The following is a 25330-nucleotide window of genomic DNA, read 5'->3' on the forward strand; positions in this document are numbered from 1 at the left end:
GACTGAGGGAGAACACGGGAAGACTGAGGGAGAACACGGGAAGACTGAGGGAGAACACAAGAAGACTGAGGGAGAACACGGGAAGACTGAGGGAGAACACGGGAAGACTGAGGGAGAACACGGGAAGACTGAGGGAGAACACGGGAAGACTGCGGGAGAACACGGGAAGACTGAGGGAGAACACGGGAAGACTGAGGGAGAACACGGGAAGACTGAGGGAGAACACAAGAAGACTGAGGGAGAACACGGGAAGACTGAGGGAGAACACGGGAAGACTGAGGGAGAACACGGGAAGACTGAGGGAGAACACGGGAAGACTGCGGGAGAACACGGGAAGACTGAGTAAACGAACACTTTTCTGAAAACTGACAGGTGTGCACAATGTTATTTTTGAAAACGGAGAGGGGTGAAATGTCCGTTGATGAAAATAGCCGGCCATGTGTAAACGTAGCCTGCCTAAGGGAGAACACAGGGTCTAAATACACAGAGCAAACCAAAGGAACTTGATTAGATAATTAACAGGACACAGGTGAAGGAGATTACTAATTAGACTGACAGGGGAAAACCGGGTCACAGGACTAAACCAAAAACCATGAAACATAGGAGACAGACCATACATGTAACACCCATATTCAAGTGTTGATAAAAAAAGACTACATGAAGTTTTTTTTTTTAAGGATCTGTTCTTTCTTTTGATATATTGCTATTGCATGGTCAGATATTCATACAACAAAAACAAAATATTCTGGGGGCCATGAAATCTTTGTGAAACGGATCAAAAACAGTGGCGGGGAAAGAGTTAAAAATATAATAATTAATAAATAACACTCTTCGATGTAATCTTTACCAAATTTCAATTTTTCATACTGTACATTACAATGTTCTGATGCCGAAATTCAACTGACGCATTATTTTAGTTGTTAGTGTTTAGTTTTTAATAGGACTGCATTTATAATTGATGTAAACAAAATAGTAGTAGACCTTTAATATCAATTAATTGTTGGTTGTTAAGCATAATTTGAATTGTAACATCAGTGCATCCCTATTTTATCATATTGCTGTTAGAAGGGTTTTATTGAAACAATAAGCCATTTGAGGCTATTATGTGTTCATGGTTTTACTGGCTGTAATGCAACCGTGGCTTATTGCCAATATGAGTTTGTATGATCATAGTGTAGTTTTTCGTATTATACATGTTTCCAACAGCAACCAAACTTTGAAGTAAACACTTCGAGCTGCACGGGCTCTTTAGATTACAGAGTTCACCGCTCTTGCTTTGTTGAAGACCTCGAGGCTGTTATGTTTATATGAGGTGAAGTGTGTGTAATGACTCATGAATCATTGCTGCACATCATGGAAAGCTGATCCTTTGAGGTAATGCCAGTGGGGAGATTACAACGTACCCATGTAACTCTTGCAGAAATGTTTAGAGAATTAGATTTGTTAAGATGAAGTACAACATGTTCCAGGATCAGCATAAGCTGGTCAAATAGGGTTTGGTTGGTATATGAATGTTGAAGTTAGGCAATGTTATTTTAGTATCACTGATACTAAAAAAAAATTGTACCATTCAGAAACGTTTAGTAAGAGCCGTGTTTGGGGGAGGTTCTGCCCCAATTTACATTTGACCGGAGCACATGCAACTTTCGCCCGTAAAGGTGATGGGCGTGAAGTTTCCGGACAACGTGCACTACCCAGTTTAGCCAATTACAACACACCGGCCCAACTAACCAATCTGAGCCCATGCCTGTTTCTGAGGGAGTGGTTTCATAAAATCAGGAAGTCAACCGGTCGTTCAAATGACAGAGGAGAAAGCGGCTCACAACAAAGGTCAAATTTATGAAAAATAAGGCAAAAAAAAAAAAAAAAAAGACGAAGACATGTTATATTGCACCCCATAAACACAATAATGCAAAGAAAAAAAGCAGTAAACCACCCCTTTAACTTCAGCTTGTACTGTTTATCACTCCTGCAATAAACGTCACCAAATCCTTTTTGTCCACATAAATCTAGTCACTTGTTCTTTGTTGTTGTTCTTCAACCCCCAATTCTGCTTGTTCTATGGTGATATTATTGTGTACTCTTGACACTCTTGCAGCTTCTGCATAAGTGATCCTTTTTTCCACTCTTATTTTCTGGATTTTATTTTCCTGTCTCATCACCTCACATCCTCCGTATGCCACATTATGGCTTCCTCCACGATTACAACATTTTGGTGGCACTCCTGTTCCACACTTTCCGAAGTCATGCTCGCCCCCACATCTAGCACATCTCTTCTCTTTACAGTTATTGGCTATGTGTCTAAACCTCTGACAATTAAAACACCTCAATGGTTTTGGCACATACATTCTCACTGGGTAGCTCATATAACCAAGGTATATCTTTTTTGCCATATTCTCCCCCTCAAATTCAATCAATACCGTTTCACTATCCTTTTTCACTCCATCTTTTGTTGTTTTTAATCTTTGTGCAATCACTATTTCCCCGCCCTTTAAGATGTCTCTTAAGTTCTTCCATTCCTACATTCATTGGTACCCCTGTGATCACTCCTTTGCATCCTCCACCATTTCGTGCTCCCACCCTCCTTGTGTTTATCACTTTCAGTTTTCCAATCTCTTTTATGCCGGGCGTACACCAAAGGATTTTCACAGTCCCAGACTAAAGACCGGCAGTCTTTAGGAATCTTACTGGAGTCTCGGCGCGCTCCCGTCATCTCGATCGTTAAATGTGAGGGGATAATCTGCAGTCGGCGACCCGATTTATGCCAGTCTTTCTCTAGTCTTTCATATCAAACATGTTTGATATTATCGCAAGTCCTAGCGTAGTCATAGTGACGTAAAACAATCAACAACCAATAAATTTGTTCTCAGAAAACCGGAAACAGGAAGCAACATCAGTCACAACAAAGAAACATGTCGACGGACGTGGAAACACAACGAGCGCCAAGTAGGCGAAAATGGACCGTGGATAAAGAGGAGCGCCTTGTCGAGCTGTGGGCAGAGCAGCCGTGTCTTTTTGATGTAAACTGCCATTTATACCACGACAGAATGGAAAAAGAAAAGAAGTGGACCGATATTGCCGAAGCCATCGACATGTCTGCATTTAAAATTATACCCTTTCAAGACATTTTGTTCAAACTATTGTTCTCATCATATAATGATATAGATTCATAACCCCCATATACAGTCATGTGAAAAAGTTAGGTCATCCCATTAAATAGTCAACTCTTTATTAAGAGATGTTCACATAATGTCTAATTTGATTTTTTTCATTCCTGGAAAAGAAAGTGATTCATTGTAATTAAACAATATAAATGAACATATTTTTACTCATCAAAGAAAAAATATGCACAAAAATGCCTATTTTAATGGAGGAAAAAATTTGTTGTGGTCTTGTAAATAGTGTCACTACAAGATTCAGTGTTTGTAAAATCTTTAGTCTGAGACTGTGAAACCAAGTCTTTAGATGTGAGCTGATAATCTTATAAAGTCTTTTCTAAATCTTTTCAAAGTCTTTAGGTGTACAGAAGGCATTACTTTGAATGCTTTCTCAAATTGATCTTCATTTGCACATTTGACCAACAAATTTCCATCATTTAGGACCTTTGCATATAATATCTCCCCTATCTTACTTGCCAGATGTTTTGTTAATACAACCGGGTTGATAATCTTCATGTTCTCTTGATCTTTATCATTGAATCTTATTATGACTATAAAATTCTCATGTATCTCCTTCTTATTTTGCTCATGTCCTTCTTCCTCACTTTCCGACCCCTCATCATTTTCATTTCTTATTATTTTATTCCCTTTTACTTGACTGTTTCTCTTTTTTGAAAACTCTCCCTTCAATATTCCCTCATTTTCTTCATCACTCCCTTCACTATAATCCATTTCTGCCCACCTACCTACATCTGATCCATTCACGAAGCAGTCGCGCTCAACCGCTCCTAAAACAGTATTTCCAAAGTTTTTTGAATTTCTGTCATGGATTGTCAAAAGTGAAGCGAGGACTCAAGTGCAGGAAAATAAGGATTTAATATAAGTAATGAAAATTAGGGATGGCTGACGCGAAACACTCGTTCCGAAGCTTTGCGAGATCCCGAAGCGCAGATGTTTCGAAACACTGATCCGAAGCGTGATTCAAAACACCCATGTCACGTGACTATGGCCAAACAAAGCCTCGAAGTGTTTCATAAGTGTTTCATCAGGTGTGATCCGCCGAATCAGCGTTTGATTGACAGGTCGGGAACAGACCACACAATCGCACATCTGTATAAAAGTGAAATCAACGCATATTGACCTCGTGGGTTTTTGTGAGAGGAGTTTGATATTGAGATAGCCGATTTTTGGTGATATAACGACATTTATAGTGCGATTTGTTTAGTTATATTTAGGCTTACATTTAAATTTACACAACACATTGACTAATAGGCTAGAGACACAGAGTATACATATAGTGACACATTAATAGATACATAGATATAAATATATATAGACAGCTAGATTAATAGATAGATAGATACATAGATAGATTAAAGATAGGGATAGAAATGTCAACATCAGACCCATCAACATCATCAACATCAACACCAGTAGAAACACAGGACAGTTTATGGGAACTTTTTGATACTCGTATCCATCAAACCCAGATGATACACAATGCTACAGCTGATGCCACAGTGGAAGTGAAAAAATACATCAACGATGCGTATTTGCCCAGAACTCATGATCCACTAATTTACTGGAAAGAGAGAGCAGTAATCTTTCCTCATTTGTATGTCATGGCTAAAAAATGTCTTTGCATGCCAGCAACAAGTGTCCCTTGTGAGAGGATTTTTTCAAAGGCTGGAGAAATTATCTGTAAAAAAAGAAGTAAGCTAAGTCCTTCCACAGCAGAGAAATTAATATTTTTGAATAAAAATATCTAAAAAAGTGAGACATTGTGGTTTGATTTATTTTATTAATATACATTTTGCAGGACCAAAATAACATTATGCACAGTGATGAGCCTATATGTTACAAGATTCACATATTATGCTGCGTTCACACCAAACGCGAATATGCGTCAAAATTCGCGCCTGCCGCGTCTGGTTATTCGCGTGACCACTTTGTGTTCATTCGCGCGTCAAGAGCGGAATTGCCGCGCGTAAAAAAAAAAGTTTGAAGCGAAATTTACGCGCGTCACGCGCGTCAAGAGGCGAAAGTCAGTTTCGAGACCCGCTGGCGGCCATCTTTTTACAAGATGTCTGATGAGCGATCATTTACCGAGAGAGTCACCGCACTGTATTTACTCTGGAGAGCAGAACAGCGGCGTAGGGATCATCGTCGCCGTATTTGGGTCCACCAGACCCTTCGGAGGCGAACCCAGTTTGGCGAATTTCACCATTTGCTCCAGGAGCTGCGGCTGGATGACGGCCGGTTTCAGCGGTACTTCCGCCTGTCCCGCGCCCAGTTTGATGACCTGCTGTCCCGCATCGGAGCGAGGATCACCCTCCAGGACACCAACTACAGGCGCTCTATCCCAGCTGCGGAGCGCCTGTCCATCTGTCTTCGGTTAGTAAATGTATATGCTATTTTAAATACAGTATTTGCTATGCTATCAATATTTTTTTTTAAACTGTGGTACGGATACCACTGTTGGCGCTCTTTCTAGTGATAACGTAAGTTACTCCGTTAACTGCTTTTAACCTAACGTTAAGTTAGACATCAACCTAGAAATTAAAATATTATATTGGCAGACGTGATACTGTCGTGTCTCTGTAATACAGTGATCTTTCTAGTGATACTGAGTTAGCTATAACCTAGACATCAACCTAGAAATTAAAATTCTATTGGCAGACGTGATACTGTCGTGTCTCTGTATAAACACAGTGATCTTTCTAGTGATACTGAGTTAGCTATAACCTAGACATTAACCTAGAAAGTGTCATGATTCTCTGTATAAACACAGTGATCTTACTAGTGATACTGAGTTAGCTATAACCTAGACATTAACCTAGAAATTAAAATATTCAGTGTCATGTTTCTCTGTATAAACACAGTGATTATTGGCATTTTAATATACCATAAACCATTTAATAGTATACCTGTTGATTGTATAGTTGAATATGTAACTACAAGTGTACTTTTAATAATATTTATAAAAATGTTTTCTAGGTTTCTTGCCACTGGGGACTCGTTCAGGACGATAGCGTCCAGCTACAGGGTTGGTGTCTCCACAGTATGCCAGATCGTCGCCCAGGTAGTGACTGCCATCTGGGACTGCCTTGTGGAGGACTACATGGCTGTGCCCACCACCGATGACTGGAGGTCCATCGCAGAGGGATTCCAGGAGCGATGGAACTTCCCTCTGTGCGTTGGAGCGGTGGATGGGAAGCATGTGGTGATGAAGGCACCCCCAAACTCAGGATCCCAGTTCCACAACTACAAGGGAACGTTCTCCATCGTTCTGCTTGCAGTTGTGGATGCGAAGTATCGCTTCCGGGTGATCGATGTTGGGGGGTACGGCAGGACCAGTGACGGTGGGATTCTGGCGAACTCCGCCTTTGGACAGGCTCTCCAGGCTGGCACACTTCACCTGCCTCCTGACCAGCATATACCTGGTGCTGAAGACAGAGGACCCCAGCCCCATGTCTTCGTGGCTGATGAGGCGTTCCCGCTGCGGAGGAACCTCATGCGGCCCTTCCCTGGACGCAGCCTTCCTCCGGAGAGACGTGTCTTCAATTACCGTCTCTCCAGAGCCAGGCTGGTGGTGGAGAACGCCTTTGGCATCCTCTCCTCACAATGGAGGATGTACCGGCGGCTCATCGAGGTCCACCCTGAAGTTGCGGAGAAGTGTGTGAAGGCGACGTGTCTTCTCCACAATTTCATGAGGTGTTCGGAGGGGAGAGAGGCACCTGCTGTGAGGGGCGCGGGACAAGCTGGAGAGGAGCCGCTGCCAGGTCTGGGTCGGGTTGCGGCAAACAACTCCTCCAGAGAGGCAGTCCGAGTGAGGGATGCCTTCATGGCACACTTCTCGGCGGAGGGAGCGGTAGCATGGCAGCCGACAGAGTAGTGTTTGAAGTCCTCCTCATGACTTCCCCACAACGGCTCTTTTAAGAGCCACCCACAAACCTATAAAGAGCATGACTATCTTAAAAGAGTTTTACCTCCATTATTTATATATTATATATATATATATATATATATATATATATATATATACACACACACACACACACATGTGTATATATATATATTTTTTTTTATTATTAAATGCAATATGTTGATTATTGGTTTGTATGTTGTTTTGTTCTGCCTCCTCTCTGTTTTGCAGGTCATGTCTGGTCTATCTGTCTGCTCTACTCCTGCTGGCCCAGTTCCAGGCTGTCAGGTCCACCACAACATGCACATTTAATAATTTTAGACCCTGAGTCAATAACTTTTTCAACGGTTTTCCACGATAATTCCACGATAATAATTCTATAGGTCTGTGCCATTTCTTTGTTCAGGTTATTACTGTAAAATCTGTGATTTATTTTTGTTTTGCTGATAAATGGAGCCAGCCTCCCAAAGTATTTAACCTGTCCTGTGATTTCTTTGTTTTCCTCACACAACACTGTCCAGACACACTAAAGTATACACACTATTATAATTATTATTGTTCTGTTATTATAGTGTAGTAGACACACTACACTATAGTGTATAGTGACAGTATAGTGTAGTAGACACACTACACTATAATAATGTTTCATATAATTAAGATTTAGATATGGAATAAATAGCATTCAATACAAAATGAATGTGTCATATATTAAAATCAAGTTATGATGTGTTGATGATGTATATGTTGTGCATTAGAACCACACTAGGCATTGTCATATTTCAAAATAATTTATTCAGTTTATATTCAATTTATTATTAATTTATTTATAATTTACATAGAGACAGAAATAAAAAGGACCTCGCTTGGAAGGTGGAAAAGCCTCAGGGAACAAAGGAGAAGAGGAAGGAGGGCATTCTGCGTTTCCTGCAGAGCCTGCGGCCTCTATTTATTTAATTAATTTATTTAATTATTTAGTTCCAAATTTAGCACAACGGTGCTGTTTTCCATCGCCAATTTATAAATTTGAAATTTAACTATTTCTTTTGTTTGAGGCGGCATGCTCTGCAGAAAAGGCAGAAGGCTGAGGAGGAAGTGCTCGTCAGCAGACGGTGGTGGTGGTAGTGGTGGAGGTGGAGCTGGAGCTGGAGGACGCCTCAGGAGCTCGAGCAGCGTCTGCTCCACCTCCGACGTACCATCACGCGGCCGCCGAGTGCCTCTCCTCCTCTGTTGGCCTGTGAAATCAAAAATACAACACACAGTGCAATGAGAAGACAGAAAGATGATAATTGAAATAACACAATTGTCTAGATATTGGGAGAATAATATCTGTGCCTGTGTGAGTGACACAGCCAGTGCTTAAATACAAGTGTGAAATTATTTTGAACTTGCTTTAACATTTTACATAAAGTTATACTTCAGACATATAAACATCAGGAACATAAACATGCAAATGAACAGTAATTAAAAAGCATGCAGATGATTGGTTGCATACATTGCAATAGAATTTAGTCTGCATTTACAAATACAATGATTATTAGTGAATGTTAAAGCTATGAGTGTATACTGTACTGATGTTTTCTGCACGTGACATGTTCACACACCTGTGGGTGCAGCAGCAGGGAGCGAAGGACCAGGGACTGAGGAGACAGGAGAAGCGGCAGGGGATCTCAGATCAGCCTCTTCATCAGTAGGCTCTGTCAAGACAATATTACATGTTAATAGTCATAGAGAGATTACATTATACTCTTCATCTGTAAACAATGACAGCACATGCCTTGTAAACTGGCTTAATTGAAAACTCACCTGTTTCCGTATCCCCTACTTCCGCCTCTCCCTGGTCCCTGGGGTGGTTGTACTCAATGACCTGGGCCTTGACCCCCCCCATGTTACTGGTGGTCTCCCGTGGGGTAACGAAGGGGTCGAGGAATCCCAGGATCAGTGAGTACTTCCACTTCTTCACCGACCCTGCTGCTGACCCACTCCTCTTATCCATCTCCTTCCTCCTCTCCTTCAGGTACGTGTCCCTGAGGCTCTTCCATTTTTTCCTGCACATGTCCTCTGAATAAACACATTATCTTGTTTAGCGAAAAGTAGCTGTAGATTAGGGGGAAAATAGTTTTAAAAAACGGCGGGAAGGCCGTTGTACGTGACTCAAAAGTGAAATGTGTAACTTATTTACAACTTACCAGGTTGCCCAATCTCCTCACCGACACTCTTCCAAGCGAGGTCCTTTTTATTTCTGTCTCTGTATATATACGAAGTCGTGTCGTACAACTCCGGCCGACTGCTCACAGCTAAAATTATTCGTTCCTCCATTTTGAATGAATGACTCTGGGCGGGCCTGCCGCCACAACATCAAGCAGGCTCCTGATTGGTTAACGCGGCGCGAATTTGACGCAGAAGTTCAGATTTTTCAACTCGGGCGGCAGACGCGAATTCGCGTCAAACGCGTGAATGCACAAAAAGCACAATTCGCGCTTAACGCGCGTATCGCGCCAAACGCGCCAAACGCTCAATTCGCGTCATTCGCGCGAACTAGACGCGCGAATGAGGCGAATTCGCGTCTACCGCGCCGCGCCAAACGCCTCATTCGCGCCGCAAGAACTCCAGACGCGCCTAAACGCGCCTTACCATTGACTTAACATTGAAATCACTCGCGCCTGACGCATATTCGCGCTTGGTGTGAACGCAGCATTAGAAAAGTACAATAATAAAAAAACAACAACAATTTGAATGGCTCGTCAAGGTTGTTTCAGATCAACACCTGCAAGTGACCACTAGGTGTCACCGTGGAGACGGGTGTCGGATCGATTCGAAGCCTCGAAACAATATGGACCATTTGGTTCAACTGTTTCATTGCTTCACGAAGCCTCGATCTGCCCATCACTAATGAAAATAAACACAAAACCAACAACCAAAACGTCCCGTAGGGGAAAAACAAGACAGGCATCGGCAATAACAGGGAACATAGAACAACGAACCAGCACAGGACTGCAAACACAGGGAGACTAAATAGGGAGCAAACAAAAGAGAGTAACGAACAAGGCAGGTGGGGCAAATGAATCAATAATCAGGTAACAAGATGGGAGGGGCCAGACAATTGACAGGAGAGCACATGGCACAAGGAATACAAGACAAGCCATGTGCTCACAACAAACCAGACTAACACAAACACATGACAAACCGGGAATGTCAGAGCTCTGTCACCAAACCAGATATAAACCAAACAGAGGTGACAGAACCCTGACAATTTCCCGCTTTCAATCGATTACTATTTCCTCGATCACGTCCTGCTGATGTCGCCGCCATTTCTCACCAGCGCCCGTCCAAGAACCTTCGTGACTTCTCGCTGGTAATCCGAGATCCCAGCACAGGACTGCAAACACAGGGAGACTAAATAGGGAGCAAACAAAAGACACATAAACACAGGACAAACTGGGAATGTCAGAGCTCTGTCACCACCCAGAATATAACCCAGACCGAAGTGACAGAACCCTGACAACGAGGAAGTCAGACAAAGGTCCCTGCCAGATGCATAAATGTAATGTAATGTAATTGTTAACTTTGCTTTACTTTAGTAACCAAATATACCCCTTAAGTTAGTGAAACCTGACAAAACCTCCTGACCTCCTCCTCCATTTTTACCTGACAAGGTAAAAATGATTCAAAAATAAATCAAATAATGGCTTTGTTCCAAATCCTTGAGCTATCCATGTAGGCAGCAATCTCATAATGCATAAAAATATTGGATTAAGAGAAATGATTAGAAATGTAGACCTCCTTATAATTTAATACTAAAAAGTATTGATATGTACTATACTATTTATGTATATACACATTTTTACAATATACATTTTGGATATATAATTTACTGTATTGGGCGGCAGCTTCTAAGTTTTATAACATAATTACAACTTAATTTTTTTATCTACTGTATATACAGTACATACAATATATTGTGTATATGGGGTTAGAGTTGTTGCATATTTCCAGATAAATCGATTTTAATGCACAAATGAATGTAAAGAGAATCACAAAAATGAAACAAATTCACAAATAAACAGAGGGAGATGCACAATATTCAGGAGTTCAACAAAAATGTATTAGATTCATAAATAAATAATAAAAAAAAAATTGTAAATAAAAAAAGTATCCACAAATAAGTTTTTATGTCGCAAACATAACTTTGCCCGGCATTCATTTGTGAATCCCTTACTGTACATTTGTGGATCACAGCACGCATCTGTGGACTTTGAAACATTTCTAGCATCTAGACGCGACGCAAACAAGTCCACAAATAGGTGGACTCCCCCCATAGTTTACTCCAGCCAATCAGATAACAGCCATATTGCACTGACCAATCGTAGCAGTTTCAGCAGTGGTAAAGCACGCCGTAGAGACGTGTTCTCTGGAGTTAAGAATCACACTTCTCTGTCTGGCAATCCGATGGGCGAGTCTGGGTTTGGCGGTTGCCAGGAAAACGGTACTTGCCTGACTGCATTGTGCCAAGTGTAAAGTTTGGGGGAGGGGGGATTACGGTGAGGGGTTGTTTTTCAGGGGTTGGGCTTGGCCTCTTATGGCTCGTTTACACAGAGTACAGTACAGTATAGTACGCAATTATTTCCGTTTCCACTGTCAAAAGTTGTGAATGGTACCAAAATGCCGAACCATACCGTACCACTTTTTGGTACCCTTGGTACCGTTGGGGTACCTAACGCTAGCAACACTTGCGCGTGCTTCAAGAGGAATGACAACATAAGAAGCGGCATTTTTTAATATACAGTTGAAATATAATACTACTGTTATTGTGTCACGAAATGTAGTTTTAAGAGTTTTTAAGGCGAGAATGTAGTTGTTTAAAGCTCAAGTCTGTGGTTTATTCATAAAGATTCATGAAAATTTGATCCAGGTTATGAGATCCGCTCGGCGCTCATGTTCCCCGCCTGGAACAGCCTTTCCTCGGCTAGTCCTTCTGACGTTTGCCGCTGACTCTGACGTGTCTGTAGTGGTTAAACATGAGCTATAATTCGTCTTTTGTAGACCTAACGGGCGATCTTTGGTCTCGTGAATCTATAATTCGTTCCCTGGCCAATTGTTTTGGCTGAGGGCTAAGTGAAGTTTCATATATTTAGGCTATTTAACTTTACCGTTGTAACGTTAGACTAGAGCGCTGACTTTATGTTTGACTGAATTGTTTGCTTTATTTCTTATTGTATAGCTTTTTGTATCTTTTACTTATACTTTTATAATGGCTATTGTTGATAAAAATGAAATTTAACAAAAAGAGACAGGGTTGAGTTTTGTCATTCGTATTTTATTACAGTGAAGATTATCAGAGTACAAATGCACATATTGCCTGGACCATATTAATATGTTTAATATTTTAAAAATGTAAACGAAAAGAGGCAGGATTGTGTTTTATATTTTGTTTTGTTATAATAGGCTAACGTTATACATGCAGTGAATAAGCTTTCTTCTGACCAGTGCACAAAGCAAGGTCCGTAAAGACATGGATGAGTGAGTTTGATGTGGAGGAACTTGACTGGCCTGCACTGAGTCCTGACCTCAACCCGATAGAACAGCTTTGGGAATAATTAGAGCGGAGACTGCGAGCCAGGCCTTCTCGTCCAACATCAGTGCCTGACCTCACAAATCCACTTCTAGAAAAATTCCCATTAAACACACGCCTTCCAAGAAGAGTTGGAGCTGTAATAGCTGCAAAGGGTTGGGCAACGGATTAAGAATGGGATGTCATTCAAGTTCTTGTGCATGTAAAGGCAGATGTCACAAAACTTTTGCCAATATAGTATTTTTATTAACACAGATGTTTGTCACGCAGGTGAAGAAATAGGAATGCTGGAGGACATGGAGGTGGGGATCTCTGACCTGCACAGAGTGACCTTCAGGATCACAGAGGCAGCGTCGGAAGAAGCGGTCAGTCTGCAGCCCACCATCAGCGGTAGACGGTGAGAGAAACCCCACATTCACAGGGGTTGTGTGTGTGTGTGTGTGTGTGCGTCTGTGCATGCGTCTGTCAGTGCGCATTCATAGACAGGGTTCCCACAGTCATGAAAACTTGGAAATATCTGGAAATTTTAAGACTGTGATGAGTCAGAGCCGGTGGCAGCCCAAGATCGAGTCCTGACTCGTAGTTCTTTCCAAGCCGTTAATATTTATAATGTGTAATATTTCAAATGTATGTTACAATATTAAACTAACGGTGACACTTTACAATAAGGTTCATTAGTTAACATTAGTTTACTACATTAGTTTGCATGAACTGATAATGAACTGCACTTATACAGCAATTGTTAATTTCAACATTTACTAATGCTTTATTAAAATCCTTAATGCACTGTGAACTAACATGAACAAGCAATGAGCAGCTGTATTTTTTTATTAACTACAAAGTTTAACAAATACAGTAACAAATGTATTGCTCATAGTTCGTTCATGCTAGTTAATACATAAATTAGTGTTAATCCTCTGGGGCCTGAGGGGTTTTCTGGGTCCTGGAGGTGTTCTGACATGCTCTAACATTTGTGCTTATTTCTGTTATTTGTGACATTTTCATGGCTAAAGTCTTATTACACTGTATTCAGCACAAACTCTGCTACAATAATATGTCAGCAGCATGTATGTAACATTTTGTAGTTTTGAGATAATAACATGTATACTTGGTTTGTGAAAGTAACAAAAAAAAAATGTCACTGAAATAAGGTCATGAAACCCAAACTGATTCTTTCTTCACAAGAAATTGTGTCACGTAGCCTAGAATATTTACTCCAAAACTGTGAAAATCACCCTGAATATTCAGATAAGACAATATATTGATTTAAAATTTGTAAGACATGTCTTGTGTAGGAAAGCTTTATGCGAGTAGGCGTAATCCACCCCATGAATATTGAGTGTTTCACACCTGAGAAAGACAAAGACCCTCCCATAATGGCCCTATTAGGAGCTCTCAGGCACTATCATTATGAGGAACTTTGCACAAAGAATGAGGAGATTTAAAAAAGAATGGCTTTTTGATTGTTTGGATTTATTTACAACACAACATAATCCAAAGATACACAACAAATGGCAAAAAAAAGCACATTATTTAACACTGAACTAAAGACAGAGACTTAACCAGTCACACACCTTTGTGCCATATCTGAAACATAGTACATACCTGTCATTTCCAAGGTGTTTGATTTTTTACTTTACCTCCTCATGCTCATGTTCAGCAGGACTGGTACCTAAAAAAAAAAAAAAAAACTCAAAATCAAACTCACAGCGTGTGCAGGGAACATTTACTGAGGCATCGAGCAACAGTTCAACTGCAATGTGAAGTTTATGCAACAATAACACTAACTAATATAATTCAGAATCATTTCTTACCTTAAAATCTTTCTTGTCTTCAAATCGCGTTCTTCTTCTGATGTAAATCCAATAAGTTCACAGCTAGCGAGTCTTCCAAACTCGACAAACAGCAGAGGACTGATGAAGTTTGTTGTTTTGTTTTTGAGGTAATGAGCGTGACGCATTGGCGATTTGCATGTCAATATATTTTATGGGTGTGGTCACATTAAAACTAATGAGCAAACATTAGAGAAACTGGATATCTTGTTGGTTTTATACAAATGACTTAAACAGAGAATATTTGTTTTCGTTTTGAATCAGATAATTTAGAACTACACACTTAAATGTTTATAAAGATATATAGCTCATAAATGTGTGACAAGTATTCGCTGAGTTTTGTTTATGTTTAGAGACGTGCTCAAGAAAAAAAAGTTAAGTGGACACATACAAAAGTAGACATCTCACAGATTCTTTTTTCAGATTTATTAAGTATGTATGACCATAAATGACTGAGTATTTTAAGTTTATTTAGCTGCCATGTTGAAAAAATCGCACAAATTGCGCCGGTGCAATTGCCGACCCCAGAGGGTTAACTAATGAACCTTATTGTAAAGTGTTACCAAATTAACATTTCTGAATTTCAGAAAATTTCAAATAAACGCCGTTCTGTTGAACTTTCTGTTTAAGAACCCAGAATTATTTTTTTTTTGCTGTTTCCACAAAAATATGAAGCGGTTTAACTGATTTCAGTATTAATAATAATGAGAAATGTTTCTTGAGCATCAAATCATCATATTAGAATGATTCCCGAAGAATCATTGGAAGACTGGAGTAATGATGCTGAAAATTCAGCTAATAAATTACATTTTAAAATATATTACAATAGAAAACAGTTAAAATTAGAGACTAATTTCATCATTAGAGATGTTTTAAACATCTTACCAACCCCCAAATTCTGAACGGAACACTCTTAAAAATAGATGTTCTTTATTGACATCTGATGGTTCCATAAATAACCTTTAACATCAATGGAATCTTTCCATTCCACAAAAGGTTCTTTATAGTGTAGTGGCTTCTTTCGCCTATGTCAAAATCACTCTCGAAGTCTTGGGGTTTTGATGCCAGAAGATAGACTTTGTTACAAAGAAATAAAGCCGAGTTGTTCTGCTGAACAACAACTGGACCAGCTCTCGCATACTCTTCTTATACAGTTCTCCTATAGCTCTCCTCCACGGTGGGGTCAATACAGTACATCTTATTCATTTTCATACTCTGCCCCATTTTTTGTTGTGAATCCAGTCTGTTTTGAGAAAGTGGAATGATTTATATTAGAGGCCACTGCTCACCCTACAGATATTCTGTAAGGACAGAAGGAGATGCAAATCTTACCATTTATGTAATGGCAAAGACATCCCATTCTTGTTAAAGACCTCTACACAAATGTAACCCCTCCACCCGGGTCCTTCTCACCCCGCTCCGTGCGGGTGTCGAACCCGGGTCTCCGGCATGAGAGTCAGGCGCTCTAACAAGGAGGCTAAAGACTGCAGCCTCTAGTGTCTGTCGCTAAAGCGGCTATTGAGATCAGAGGAGTGAGGTTCACTCGCACAGCAACTACTAGCTGGCCTCCGTTACACATACACAGTCAGAAACAGTCAGTGCACGAGAATAATAGCAAAACAGCGAGCAAATAAGTAAAAACGGTACAGATAGAAGGCTGTTCTAATGTTACATCATCTTACCTGAATGTTTCTTGGTGAATATTTCAATATCAACATGAGCGGAGTGGAATAAAGAAAGTGTTTAGCAGGATTGATATTCAAAACGGTAAGCACGCATTGCTTTGTTTACGGTTTGTTTATCTGCAGCGTTGGTTTCCCTTTTTGAATAACGAATATGGACGAATATATCTGCGAAATAGAAGGTTTTCACATTTACACATGCAGGCACAGAACGCGCATTCCAGCGTCCAGTGGAGTCCAGTCTCCATAAAATGAGTTTCAAAGGGGGGGAAAAGACTGTAAAAGAAGCTGTGGGAACCTGTAAGTTGAGCAGCTTCATGCTTGTGTTAACAGAGGTTGGAAATATGAGCTGTTTTTTGTTTTGTTTTTATCTCAGAGACCGTTACACTGTCCAGGTGCCTCTCCCACATCATGCCTTCCAAATGCTCCCGGACGAGCTGCGCGAGGGCAAGCCGCTACGCGTGCTCCCCGTGCTCTTCAACGTGGGCATAAATGAGCAACAAACCATCGCTGAGAGGTACGAGCACTGACTGATGAGCATGAAACATGAGTGCACAGCCAAGCCCACCAGCATGTCTGAGCTGATGCATGATTGTTGTGTCTCTCCCTCGCAGGTTTGGTGACATATCTTTACAGGAGAGAATAAACCAGAAGAACTTCGAGATTCTAGAAGGTTACTATAAATCCTTGACAAACACAGTGCCGTCTGAATGTAAGTTCAACACTGTGAACACTGTGTTTTATATTACATTTAGTCAATTAGCAGACTCTTTAATCAAAAGCCACTTGCAAGTGAGGAACATCAGAGACTATTTATTTAGAAATTGTGCACTGCAAATATTGTTGATATTGATATTGATATTAAAAATGCAAATATTCTGTAACACATTATTTTACAGTGTCCCTGTTATAGATCTTACATGATGTACTTATAATAACAGTAAATTATGCATAATCACAATTATGCAATTAACCCTAAACCAAACCCTAACTGCAATAATATAGTACGGACATGTTGTTAATTAATATTACTTTGTATAATTACACTGAGACAACGACACAGGTGACAATAATTTTGGGGTTGAACTGAGATTAATGTTAGCATGAAGTCCAATAAACAGAATTAAAGAATGTAATTTTATCATAATGGGACTTTTTAGAGATTTAAATCAGGAAGGAATATGTTTGTCTCATCATATTTTTGTCTAAATTCTGTTTATATCAACTTGTGTTTTGTTAAAGGGGAACTATGCAGGGTTTTTTTTCTTAATTTACCTTAACTGAACAGCTTCGGAGTCACTGGAATGGTTATATGGCTTTTTTCGGGTTGAATGGTGGCCGTATCGCAGGTCTCGCGGTGTAACAAATTGCTTTACGGCAAAAAAACAATCTGCTAAAATTCTGTCATTATTGCGCTCCCTCGCGCTGTTCGAACCCGAATGAAGACGACGTTGTAAAGAATGTCCCGTCTGCTTTGATGTCGTTGATCTACTGGTATCTGAGAGTCGCCAACAAGTTTTTACGTCAGTGTTGTCAAATATCTATTCCGAAGCTGTAGGGGGAGGTCTATAGAGAAACCTGCACGCAAAAAGCGAGAATACAGCGAAGAAATTCCCGAAAAATGCATAGCTCTGCGTTAATACTTGAAAAGGAAGTAATACGAATGAGGTCTAGGATGAAAATGAGGCTCAAAAAATATCCTACAATCACCTGTTTTTTTTGTTGTTGTTGTTGTTGTTTCACGTTCAGTGCAGCACTTCTGCAGTGTTTGTGCAGAGCACAGCGTCTCGTGTTTTAAGGATTTGAGTGCAGGAATTTATTGTTCTCTGATATGTCAATCACGTCTATTGAGCGTGACGGCTTGGGAGATGATGAATGCTCCCAGCAGACGGATGCCAAACTGCATCGCAGCGTGTCACATCTTGTCTTCTTTCCATCTCTCTGTTCATCAAAAAATAACATGTCCCCAGACTTTTCAATCTCCTCTTTAGTGCTTGTCGATACAGGGACAAACAAGCGCTCTTTAAACTCTTGATGCGTGACATCTCAAGTGTCTTCTCTCTTTGTCTCCTCTTTCCGAAGGCCTGCCGTGCTTTCAGACGCAGACGGACATTAAGGAACTGCTCGACACACTCGGACAGAATGTAGTAACCAAGAAGAGGAAGAATGTGGAGATCCTGTGGCTTGCAGGAATGGTGAGGCTGAATTCGAGGTCGTGGGGTTTGTGCAGGAAGTGGACACTAATGTTCCATTAGCTCACATTTACAAAACCAAAACAGACTTAAGAGCGGGTAATTGCTGCCATCTTGAATTTTTTCTTTAGCTTGTGAGTTTTATCTAAAGTGTGGGTTCAGTGAGTTTGTTTTGTGTAGTTGTAAAAGTACAGTAAAAAATGAAAATGACCCCATGATTTACTCACCCTCAAGCCATCCTAGGTGTATGACTTTCTTCTTTCAGACGAATACTTTATAATGGGAGTGAATGGGGGGTGAGATTTTAAAGCCCCCCCAAAAAAATGCATCCATCCATCATAAAATGATGTATAATAGAATTAGAAGTATAAAACAAGACATTTTTTAAAGAGAAATATCTGAGGATTTCGATATAAGAGAAGAGGAGCTTGAGACTGTTGCACAACCCTATTTGTTTAAACCACGAGGCGTCTAAGCTCACGATACTCCTACATCTTGCGTCACACATCGCGGCAGGGGTTAAGGTACTTGTATACACACCTAGGATGGCTTGAGGGCGAGTAAATCATGGGGTAATTTTCCTTTTTGGATGAACTATCTCTATAATACACATTCATCAAAAGTAGGGATGTAACAGACTGTAATTGTGATCCGCAGATTAGTTGCAAAGTTTACCCAGCGTAGAGTGAAAATTAATCAAGTTTATTAGCATCAATTCATCAACTCCAGACTTCATCCCGAGGCACGATCCCATCTGTCATGTCTCTCCTCAGATCTGTCGACGGATGAATGGGATCCGCTTCACCAGCTGTAAAAGTGCCAAAGACAGGACGTCTATGTCAGTGACGCTGGAGCAGTGCTCTCTGCTGCGGGACGAGCACCAGCTCAATAAAGATTACTTTGTGCGAGCTCTGGACTGCATGCGCAGGTGAACTTCACAGCTTACATCAGTCCTGCTCATGCATGCACGCGTTCACACTGACCTTTGACCTCTTACTTCACCTGTAATATCTCATTCTGATCATGAAGTCTGTCTTGAGTGTTTACATGTATAGCAAAGATTAACGATATGTTTGTAACCAGCAGCATTATTATTACTCACTATATCAGCATTACACACACAGATAGAAAAAGGGAGAAAGAGAGAATATAGTATTAATAATATAATATATGCATTTAGATTTTTTTTCCTTTCCTATCTAGCCAAAAATAATTGCTCTATTGCTATTGTTTCCGCCAGAGAATAAAAAAAAGGTCAATGTAAACTTTTTTTTTTAATTTCTGACTTTTTTTATGCTTTTCTCTACAGAGCCCCTTAAAGGACATGTTGATGTAAAAGTATGAGATAATGATGTCAGCGCTTTTGCGTTCCCATGAGAAACTTTCCGTTCGCTCACAAAATGTTTCTTCGCGGGCAAAAGTTTTGCGAGCGAACACAAAAAGTTTAGAAATATTTTTTTTCCTCCCATCTCGTATTTTTTCCCACCAACATGTCTCTTTAGGAGCTCTGTATTTTCCTCCGGATTGACCGTTCGCAAAAGCCACGCCCCTTAGTTATTGTTACTACGCCTGTCAAACAATTGAGAACCAGACACATGGCCATGGCTGGGTTGAGCTCCATACATTAAGTGATTGGTTTTGGAGTAATGCAGCAGACATATCCTCCAGGGCACGACAGAAAGTATAGACAGAATAGCGCACGGGAGCACATGCACAAAACAGTTTTGTAAAATTATATATCAATCATTTTTATTTGATCATATATCATTTTACAAAACTGTTTTCGCGCGCGCTATTTCAGTCACAACACTGCAATCAGAGGACGCGCTGAAACCGTCAACTCTCGATGCTGTTCTCTTCATTCATAACTCGTAGCCGACTGAGAAGGATATATTTGTGTAAATACTTGTGCAACTGCGCGAACTTTGTTTTGAAGTTTAATGTTTGAGTTCCAGAGGAATTTGTGACTTGTACCTGTTCAACCACCTAAAAGTTTCGTAATTAGTAAGTCCGTGCTTTTTCTCTTTTTTTTCTCTTGTTTGCTGACTGATGAGGGGCCGCAGTGCCGTAGTGAAACCGTGTTTGTACATGTAGCCTATTTTTTTATTATAGTTTCAAGCAATCATAAAATACAGCATATGAAAAATAAAAATAAAATAAAAAGGTGAGAAACGGACCTCGGGTCGGGCTTAAAATATAACCGTAATGTTCGGGTCAGGTCAGGTTAAATTATTTCGGGTACGGGCCGGGTGAAGCCCGTGCAGACCTCACTGCCATAGGCGCATCGTTTCACTATCTTGCTGAAATCGCAATGTTTGACAGAGGTCCTTCTCCTTAGTTACAGTTGCTGAGCTAGGATTGGACGAGAACCGTTCGAGGGCGGGGTTTTGCGAACGGTCAATAGTGAGATATAAACTTGCAATTGCGAGTTATAAAGTCAGAATTCGGGAGAGAAATGTTGTGTTTTTATGCTATTCATAATGGACTTTATGATCTTAGTTAAAACCTGGGATGTTTTAATGTATTTTTTCCCATTGTAGTTAAAGAAGGGAATTAGCTACATGTTTTATCTCGGAACAAAATAGGGGGAAAATGCTGTCCGTCTGGATTTATGGATATGAAAAGCACATGATTTTAACAGCATTGTCCAAGAGGTCGGTATTCCATAATAGAAACAGGACCAATTCTTCATTGATTTATTTTATTCATTTATTAATTACAAGAGGTTAAAATAAGAATGTCTTGGATGTTTGCCAAAAGCAAAGATGCAGCAAAAGTGACCATGACCAATAAAATACGTCTGATACACAAGAGACCCAGTAACAAAGGAGGTCAATATCTGTGTCATACACCTTTTAACAGATTAACCGCTCATTGTGAAATGTAGGCGGCCGGAAGATTTGACCACAAAAGAGCATTGAGAAGCTGCACAGATAAGCAGGCTTTAAAGGAAGGCATGTGAAACAGCTGGAAACTTTCAGTGCGGACTGTAATAATATGCAGCTGTGTGTGTGTGTGTGTGTGTGTGTGTGTGTGTGTGTGTGTGTGTGTGTGTGTGTGTGTGTGTGTGTGTGTGTGTGTGTGTGTGTGTGTGTGTGTGTGTGTGTGTGTGTGTGTGTGTGTGGAAACCTTTACCACAGCAACTGAAGGATGAACCACTAAATACTTAAAAAAAAAGTTTGTTTAGTCAATGCTGCGGTGTTAAACTGTGGTGTGTGTGTGTGTGTGTGTGTGTGTGTGTGTGTGTGTGTGTGTGTGTGTGTGTTTTTTTTGTTTATATTACATTGTGGGAACCAAATGTCCCCACATGGATAGTAAAACCTGAGATTACCTCCATTGTGGGGACCAGCCAGCGGTTAATAAACATACTAAATTATATTTTTTTGAAAATGTAAAAATGCAGAATGTCTCCTGTGATGGGTAGGTTTAGGGATAGGGGCAGTGTAAGGGGATAGAATATACAGTTTGTACAGTATAAAAACCATTACGCCTATGAATGTCCTCACAAGGATAGCAAAACAAACCTGTGTGGGTGTGTGGGTGTGTGTGTGTGGAAACCTTTACCACAGCAACTGAAGGATGAACCACTAAATACTTTAAAAAAAAGTTTGTTTAGTCAATGCTGCAGTGTTAAACTGTGGTGTGTGTGTGTGTGTGTGTGTGTGTGTGTGTGTGTGTGTGTGTGTGTGTGTGTGTGTGTGTGTGTGTGTGTGTGTGTGTGTGTGGGTGTGTGTGTGTGTGTGTGTGTGTGTGTGTGTGTGTGGGTGGGTGTGGGTGTGTGGGTGTGTGTGTGTGTGGAAACCTTTACCACAGCAACTGAAGGATGAACCACTAAATACTTTAAAAAAAAGTTTGTTTAGTCAATGCTGCGGTGTTAAACTGTGGTGTGTGTGTGTGTGTGTGTGTGTGTGTGTGTGTGTGTGTGTGTGTGTGTGTGTGTGTGTGTGTGTGTGTGTGTGTGTGTGTGTGTGTGTGTGTGTGTGTGTGTCACACAAACAAAGGCTCTTTCACTAAGCTCTCTGTGTAGGACTGTGCCGCCTACCAAAATACTTTCATTCGGCAGCATGTTTTTTTTACTTATTAAATAGCTCTCTTGAGAACACAATTGCTAGATTTCCAATCACAATGTAAACAAACTGCCTTAAACTGCAAGAGACTCAATTATACATCTAGTTCAAATATTAGCTCGGCTGTAAGGTATTTTAATACGGCTTTCAGAACCAAAATTGTTATTGATGTTATCATGCACTTTGCATGTAAAAATATTTGTAGGGAACGCCCTCACGAAAAAAGATGTATACTTCAAGTTTATTTTATGAAGTATACTAAAGTAGTTTTCAAGTATGTTTTTAAGTATACTTTATGTAGTAAGTATACTAATATCAATGTAGTAAACTTGTAAGTGTACTATTTCAATACAGCTGAAGTAGTATATAAGTATAAAGCCTTTAAGTGTACTATAAGTGTAACAGTAGTAAACTTTAAGTACACAACTAGGTTTCTCATTTGTAATGCATCTGTACTACAAGTGAACTTATAACTAAGTATACTAGTAGTTTACTATTTTAGAAGTACATTTTTCAGGTTATGAAAGTATATAAACTGAAGTGTACTCTCAGTAAACTACTAGTTTAGTAGTTTATACTGCAAGCATACTTGTAAGTTTTCTTTAAACAAAAATATCTGATTAACAGACAGACGTCAAAGATGAATTAAGAACTTTATTTTTTATTGCCAACATTGAAGACACCTGATGATAACAAGCAGAATCACTGAAGGAGAATACCGCAATTTATTAGTGTTTGTTTTAGTTGGGCTCTTGACCCTTAAATCATTAACTTTAGATTTAGTTTGGCTGCTGTACCTGAGTTATAACAGCCAGATGAACACATAGAAAAGGTGGTCTGATGGTGTTGGCTGTGTTTTAACATGATCATTATTTCACAATCATTTGATCTGAATCACTGAACTCATAGAAAGCCCAATTTCCGAGTTAGGTTAACTTTATTAATTATAGCAGCACTGTCCTTGTACAGCATAATATTTCTTGCCTTTACAATGTAATCCAACAATATCTTAAAAGTTTCTCGGATACAAAAAAAGCTTTTAGACACACAGACATCAAGAATCAGCCTGTGAATCTCAACAATGGTGACAGTTATAAAGCTGTATAAAAATGTTGCAGGGCATTATGGGTGCCACCTATCAAAACTCATTCATGGCTCCCATCATGCATTGCTGCATGAATAAATAATGAGTTTATGAGCAGAGGTGATCTGTTTGTCACCATTGTTGAGATTCATACGCTAATTCTTGATGTCTGTGTGTGCCTACATAGAAAAAGTTTTTAAGTTTTTAAATGTTTTATTGATTTGATAATTTGGATTTCATTGAAAAGGCTAAAAATATTATACTGTACAAGGACAGTGCTGCTATAATTAATAAAGTAAACCTAACTCAGAAATTTGGCTCTATATGAGTTCGCTGATTCAGGTCAAATGATTGTGAAATAATGATCATGTTAAAATACATCAGATCACCTTTTCTATTTGTTCATCTGCTGTTATAACTCAGGTACAGCAGCCAAACTAAATCTAAAGTTAATGATTTAAGGGTCAAGAGCCCAACTAAAACAAACACTGTTAAATTGCGGTTTTCTCCTTCAGTGATTCTGCTTGTTATCATCAGGTGTCTTCAATGTTGGCAATAAAACATAAAGAGTTCTTAATTCATCGTCTGTCTGTTATTCAGATATTTTTATTTTAAAAAAAATGTGTTTTGTAAATTTTACTCATTTTAAATGGTTACATTTTAAGGAATTCATTTGCTTAATTATTACTCAATTCTAATTTGTTAAATTTAATTAATAATATTGCTTGTAATCTGTTACCACAATTTTATTGAGTAGATATAGCGTATTAATTTTTACAGTGTATACTTTGAATACTTAATTATACTTTTAAGTATATCTCGATCAAAAGATTGAGTACAAGTACAGGCCAAATATTCATTTCATGGGGAAGTTTTCATAAAGTTTCATAGATCTTTGTTGGGAGAGTGAGTTTGCTGGATTATTCATTAAATATAATGAATAATTAGTGTGTGTCTGATTGGTCCAGACGCTACACAGGAGTACTTTTCATTTTTGAATATTTGAAATGCTCTAATGAGGCATGAACTTTTCAGAGAAAATAAGCACAATGATTTGCAAAGTTTCCTTCCCAAAGCCGTAAGAACCTACTAAAGATGCTTATGGTGTGTGTGATGTGGAGTGTGAAGCGTCTGCGCTGATGGGCGATTCTCGTATTAGTTGTGTTGGGTGTTGATGCCCTGAAGGCTTCAGGTTTGCTTGTTTTGCAATGGCAGATGAGAAGGCTGTTGATTTGACGTAGCAGAACCGGTCTGCAGAAAATAGTTTAAAGCTTAAGAAGAAAGTTGAGCTGACACATATTGTGACAAATTTGGATTGATGTCAACCTGTGTGGCGTTCACTCGCCTGTATAGATTTACTGTGACATTTCAATGAGAGATTGTGGAAATCTGGGACAAAAACAAAACTCTTTCATTCCTTTTCAAAAGCATAACAGCGGACGAACAATGTGTGTTCTCTTGGCGTCCTGAATCAGATGCAGGTCACCTCGATTGAACTTAGCGTGCATCTATAAATAGAGCTCCGGATTTATTTATTTTTTATTCATATAAAACTTAACTCAATATGAACACAGCTTACTATGATTGACAGGTATTTTAACACAATATTTGCACAATATCATGCTGTCAACATAAGAATTGTGAATTGGTGTTAAAAAACAGAAATCGGTTATTGATAGTGAGCATTTAAAACCTATCTTGTGCCTTACTTTGTAACTTACGGCTTATACGGGAATGTTTGGGAAACCTGTTTGAAAATGGTGATTAGTTTTGCGATTACTACACTTGTTGCACTGTGTTTGTCTGTGTGCACGACACAAT

The 25330-nt window shown here is 39.6% G+C and overlaps 3 protein-coding genes across 3 annotated transcripts in view; 2 read left to right on the plus strand and 1 right to left on the minus strand.

Moving 5' to 3' along the window:
• The window catches only part of inpp4b (inositol polyphosphate-4-phosphatase type II B), a 183349-nt gene that overhangs the window by 154431 nt on the left and 3588 nt on the right, over nucleotides 1-25330 (plus strand). Inside the window, exons 15-19 of the mRNA XM_079616181.1 lie at nucleotides 12923-13049; nucleotides 16543-16683; nucleotides 16781-16878; nucleotides 18249-18361; nucleotides 19132-19286. Of these exons, the coding sequence (XP_079472307.1) occupies nucleotides 12923-13049; nucleotides 16543-16683; nucleotides 16781-16878; nucleotides 18249-18361; nucleotides 19132-19286 (634 nt within the window). The remainder of the gene's footprint in view (nucleotides 1-12922; nucleotides 13050-16542; nucleotides 16684-16780; nucleotides 16879-18248; nucleotides 18362-19131; nucleotides 19287-25330) is intronic.
• Nucleotides 5121-7210, plus strand: LOC306999772 (uncharacterized protein). Its single transcript, XM_079614746.1, has 2 exons — nucleotides 5121-5552; nucleotides 6156-7210. Exons 1-2 carry the CDS (start codon nucleotides 5242-5244, stop codon nucleotides 7051-7053), a joined length of 1209 nt encoding a protein of 402 aa, XP_079470872.1. The 5' UTR covers nucleotides 5121-5241; the 3' UTR covers nucleotides 7054-7210.
• Nucleotides 7950-11190, minus strand: LOC306999773 (uncharacterized protein). Its single transcript, XM_079614747.1, has 4 exons — nucleotides 9270-11190; nucleotides 8887-9141; nucleotides 8685-8777; nucleotides 7950-8315 (listed from the first exon to the last, which is right to left on the minus strand). The coding sequence occupies exons 1-4, from the start codon at nucleotides 9397-9399 to the stop codon at nucleotides 8047-8049; spliced, it is 747 nt and encodes a 248-aa protein (XP_079470873.1). The 5' UTR covers nucleotides 9400-11190; the 3' UTR covers nucleotides 7950-8046.

This window comes from Phoxinus phoxinus (genome assembly GCF_949152265.1).
Source record: "Phoxinus phoxinus genome assembly, chromosome: 6".
Classification (NCBI taxonomy): domain Eukaryota; kingdom Metazoa; phylum Chordata; class Actinopteri; order Cypriniformes; family Leuciscidae; genus Phoxinus; species Phoxinus phoxinus.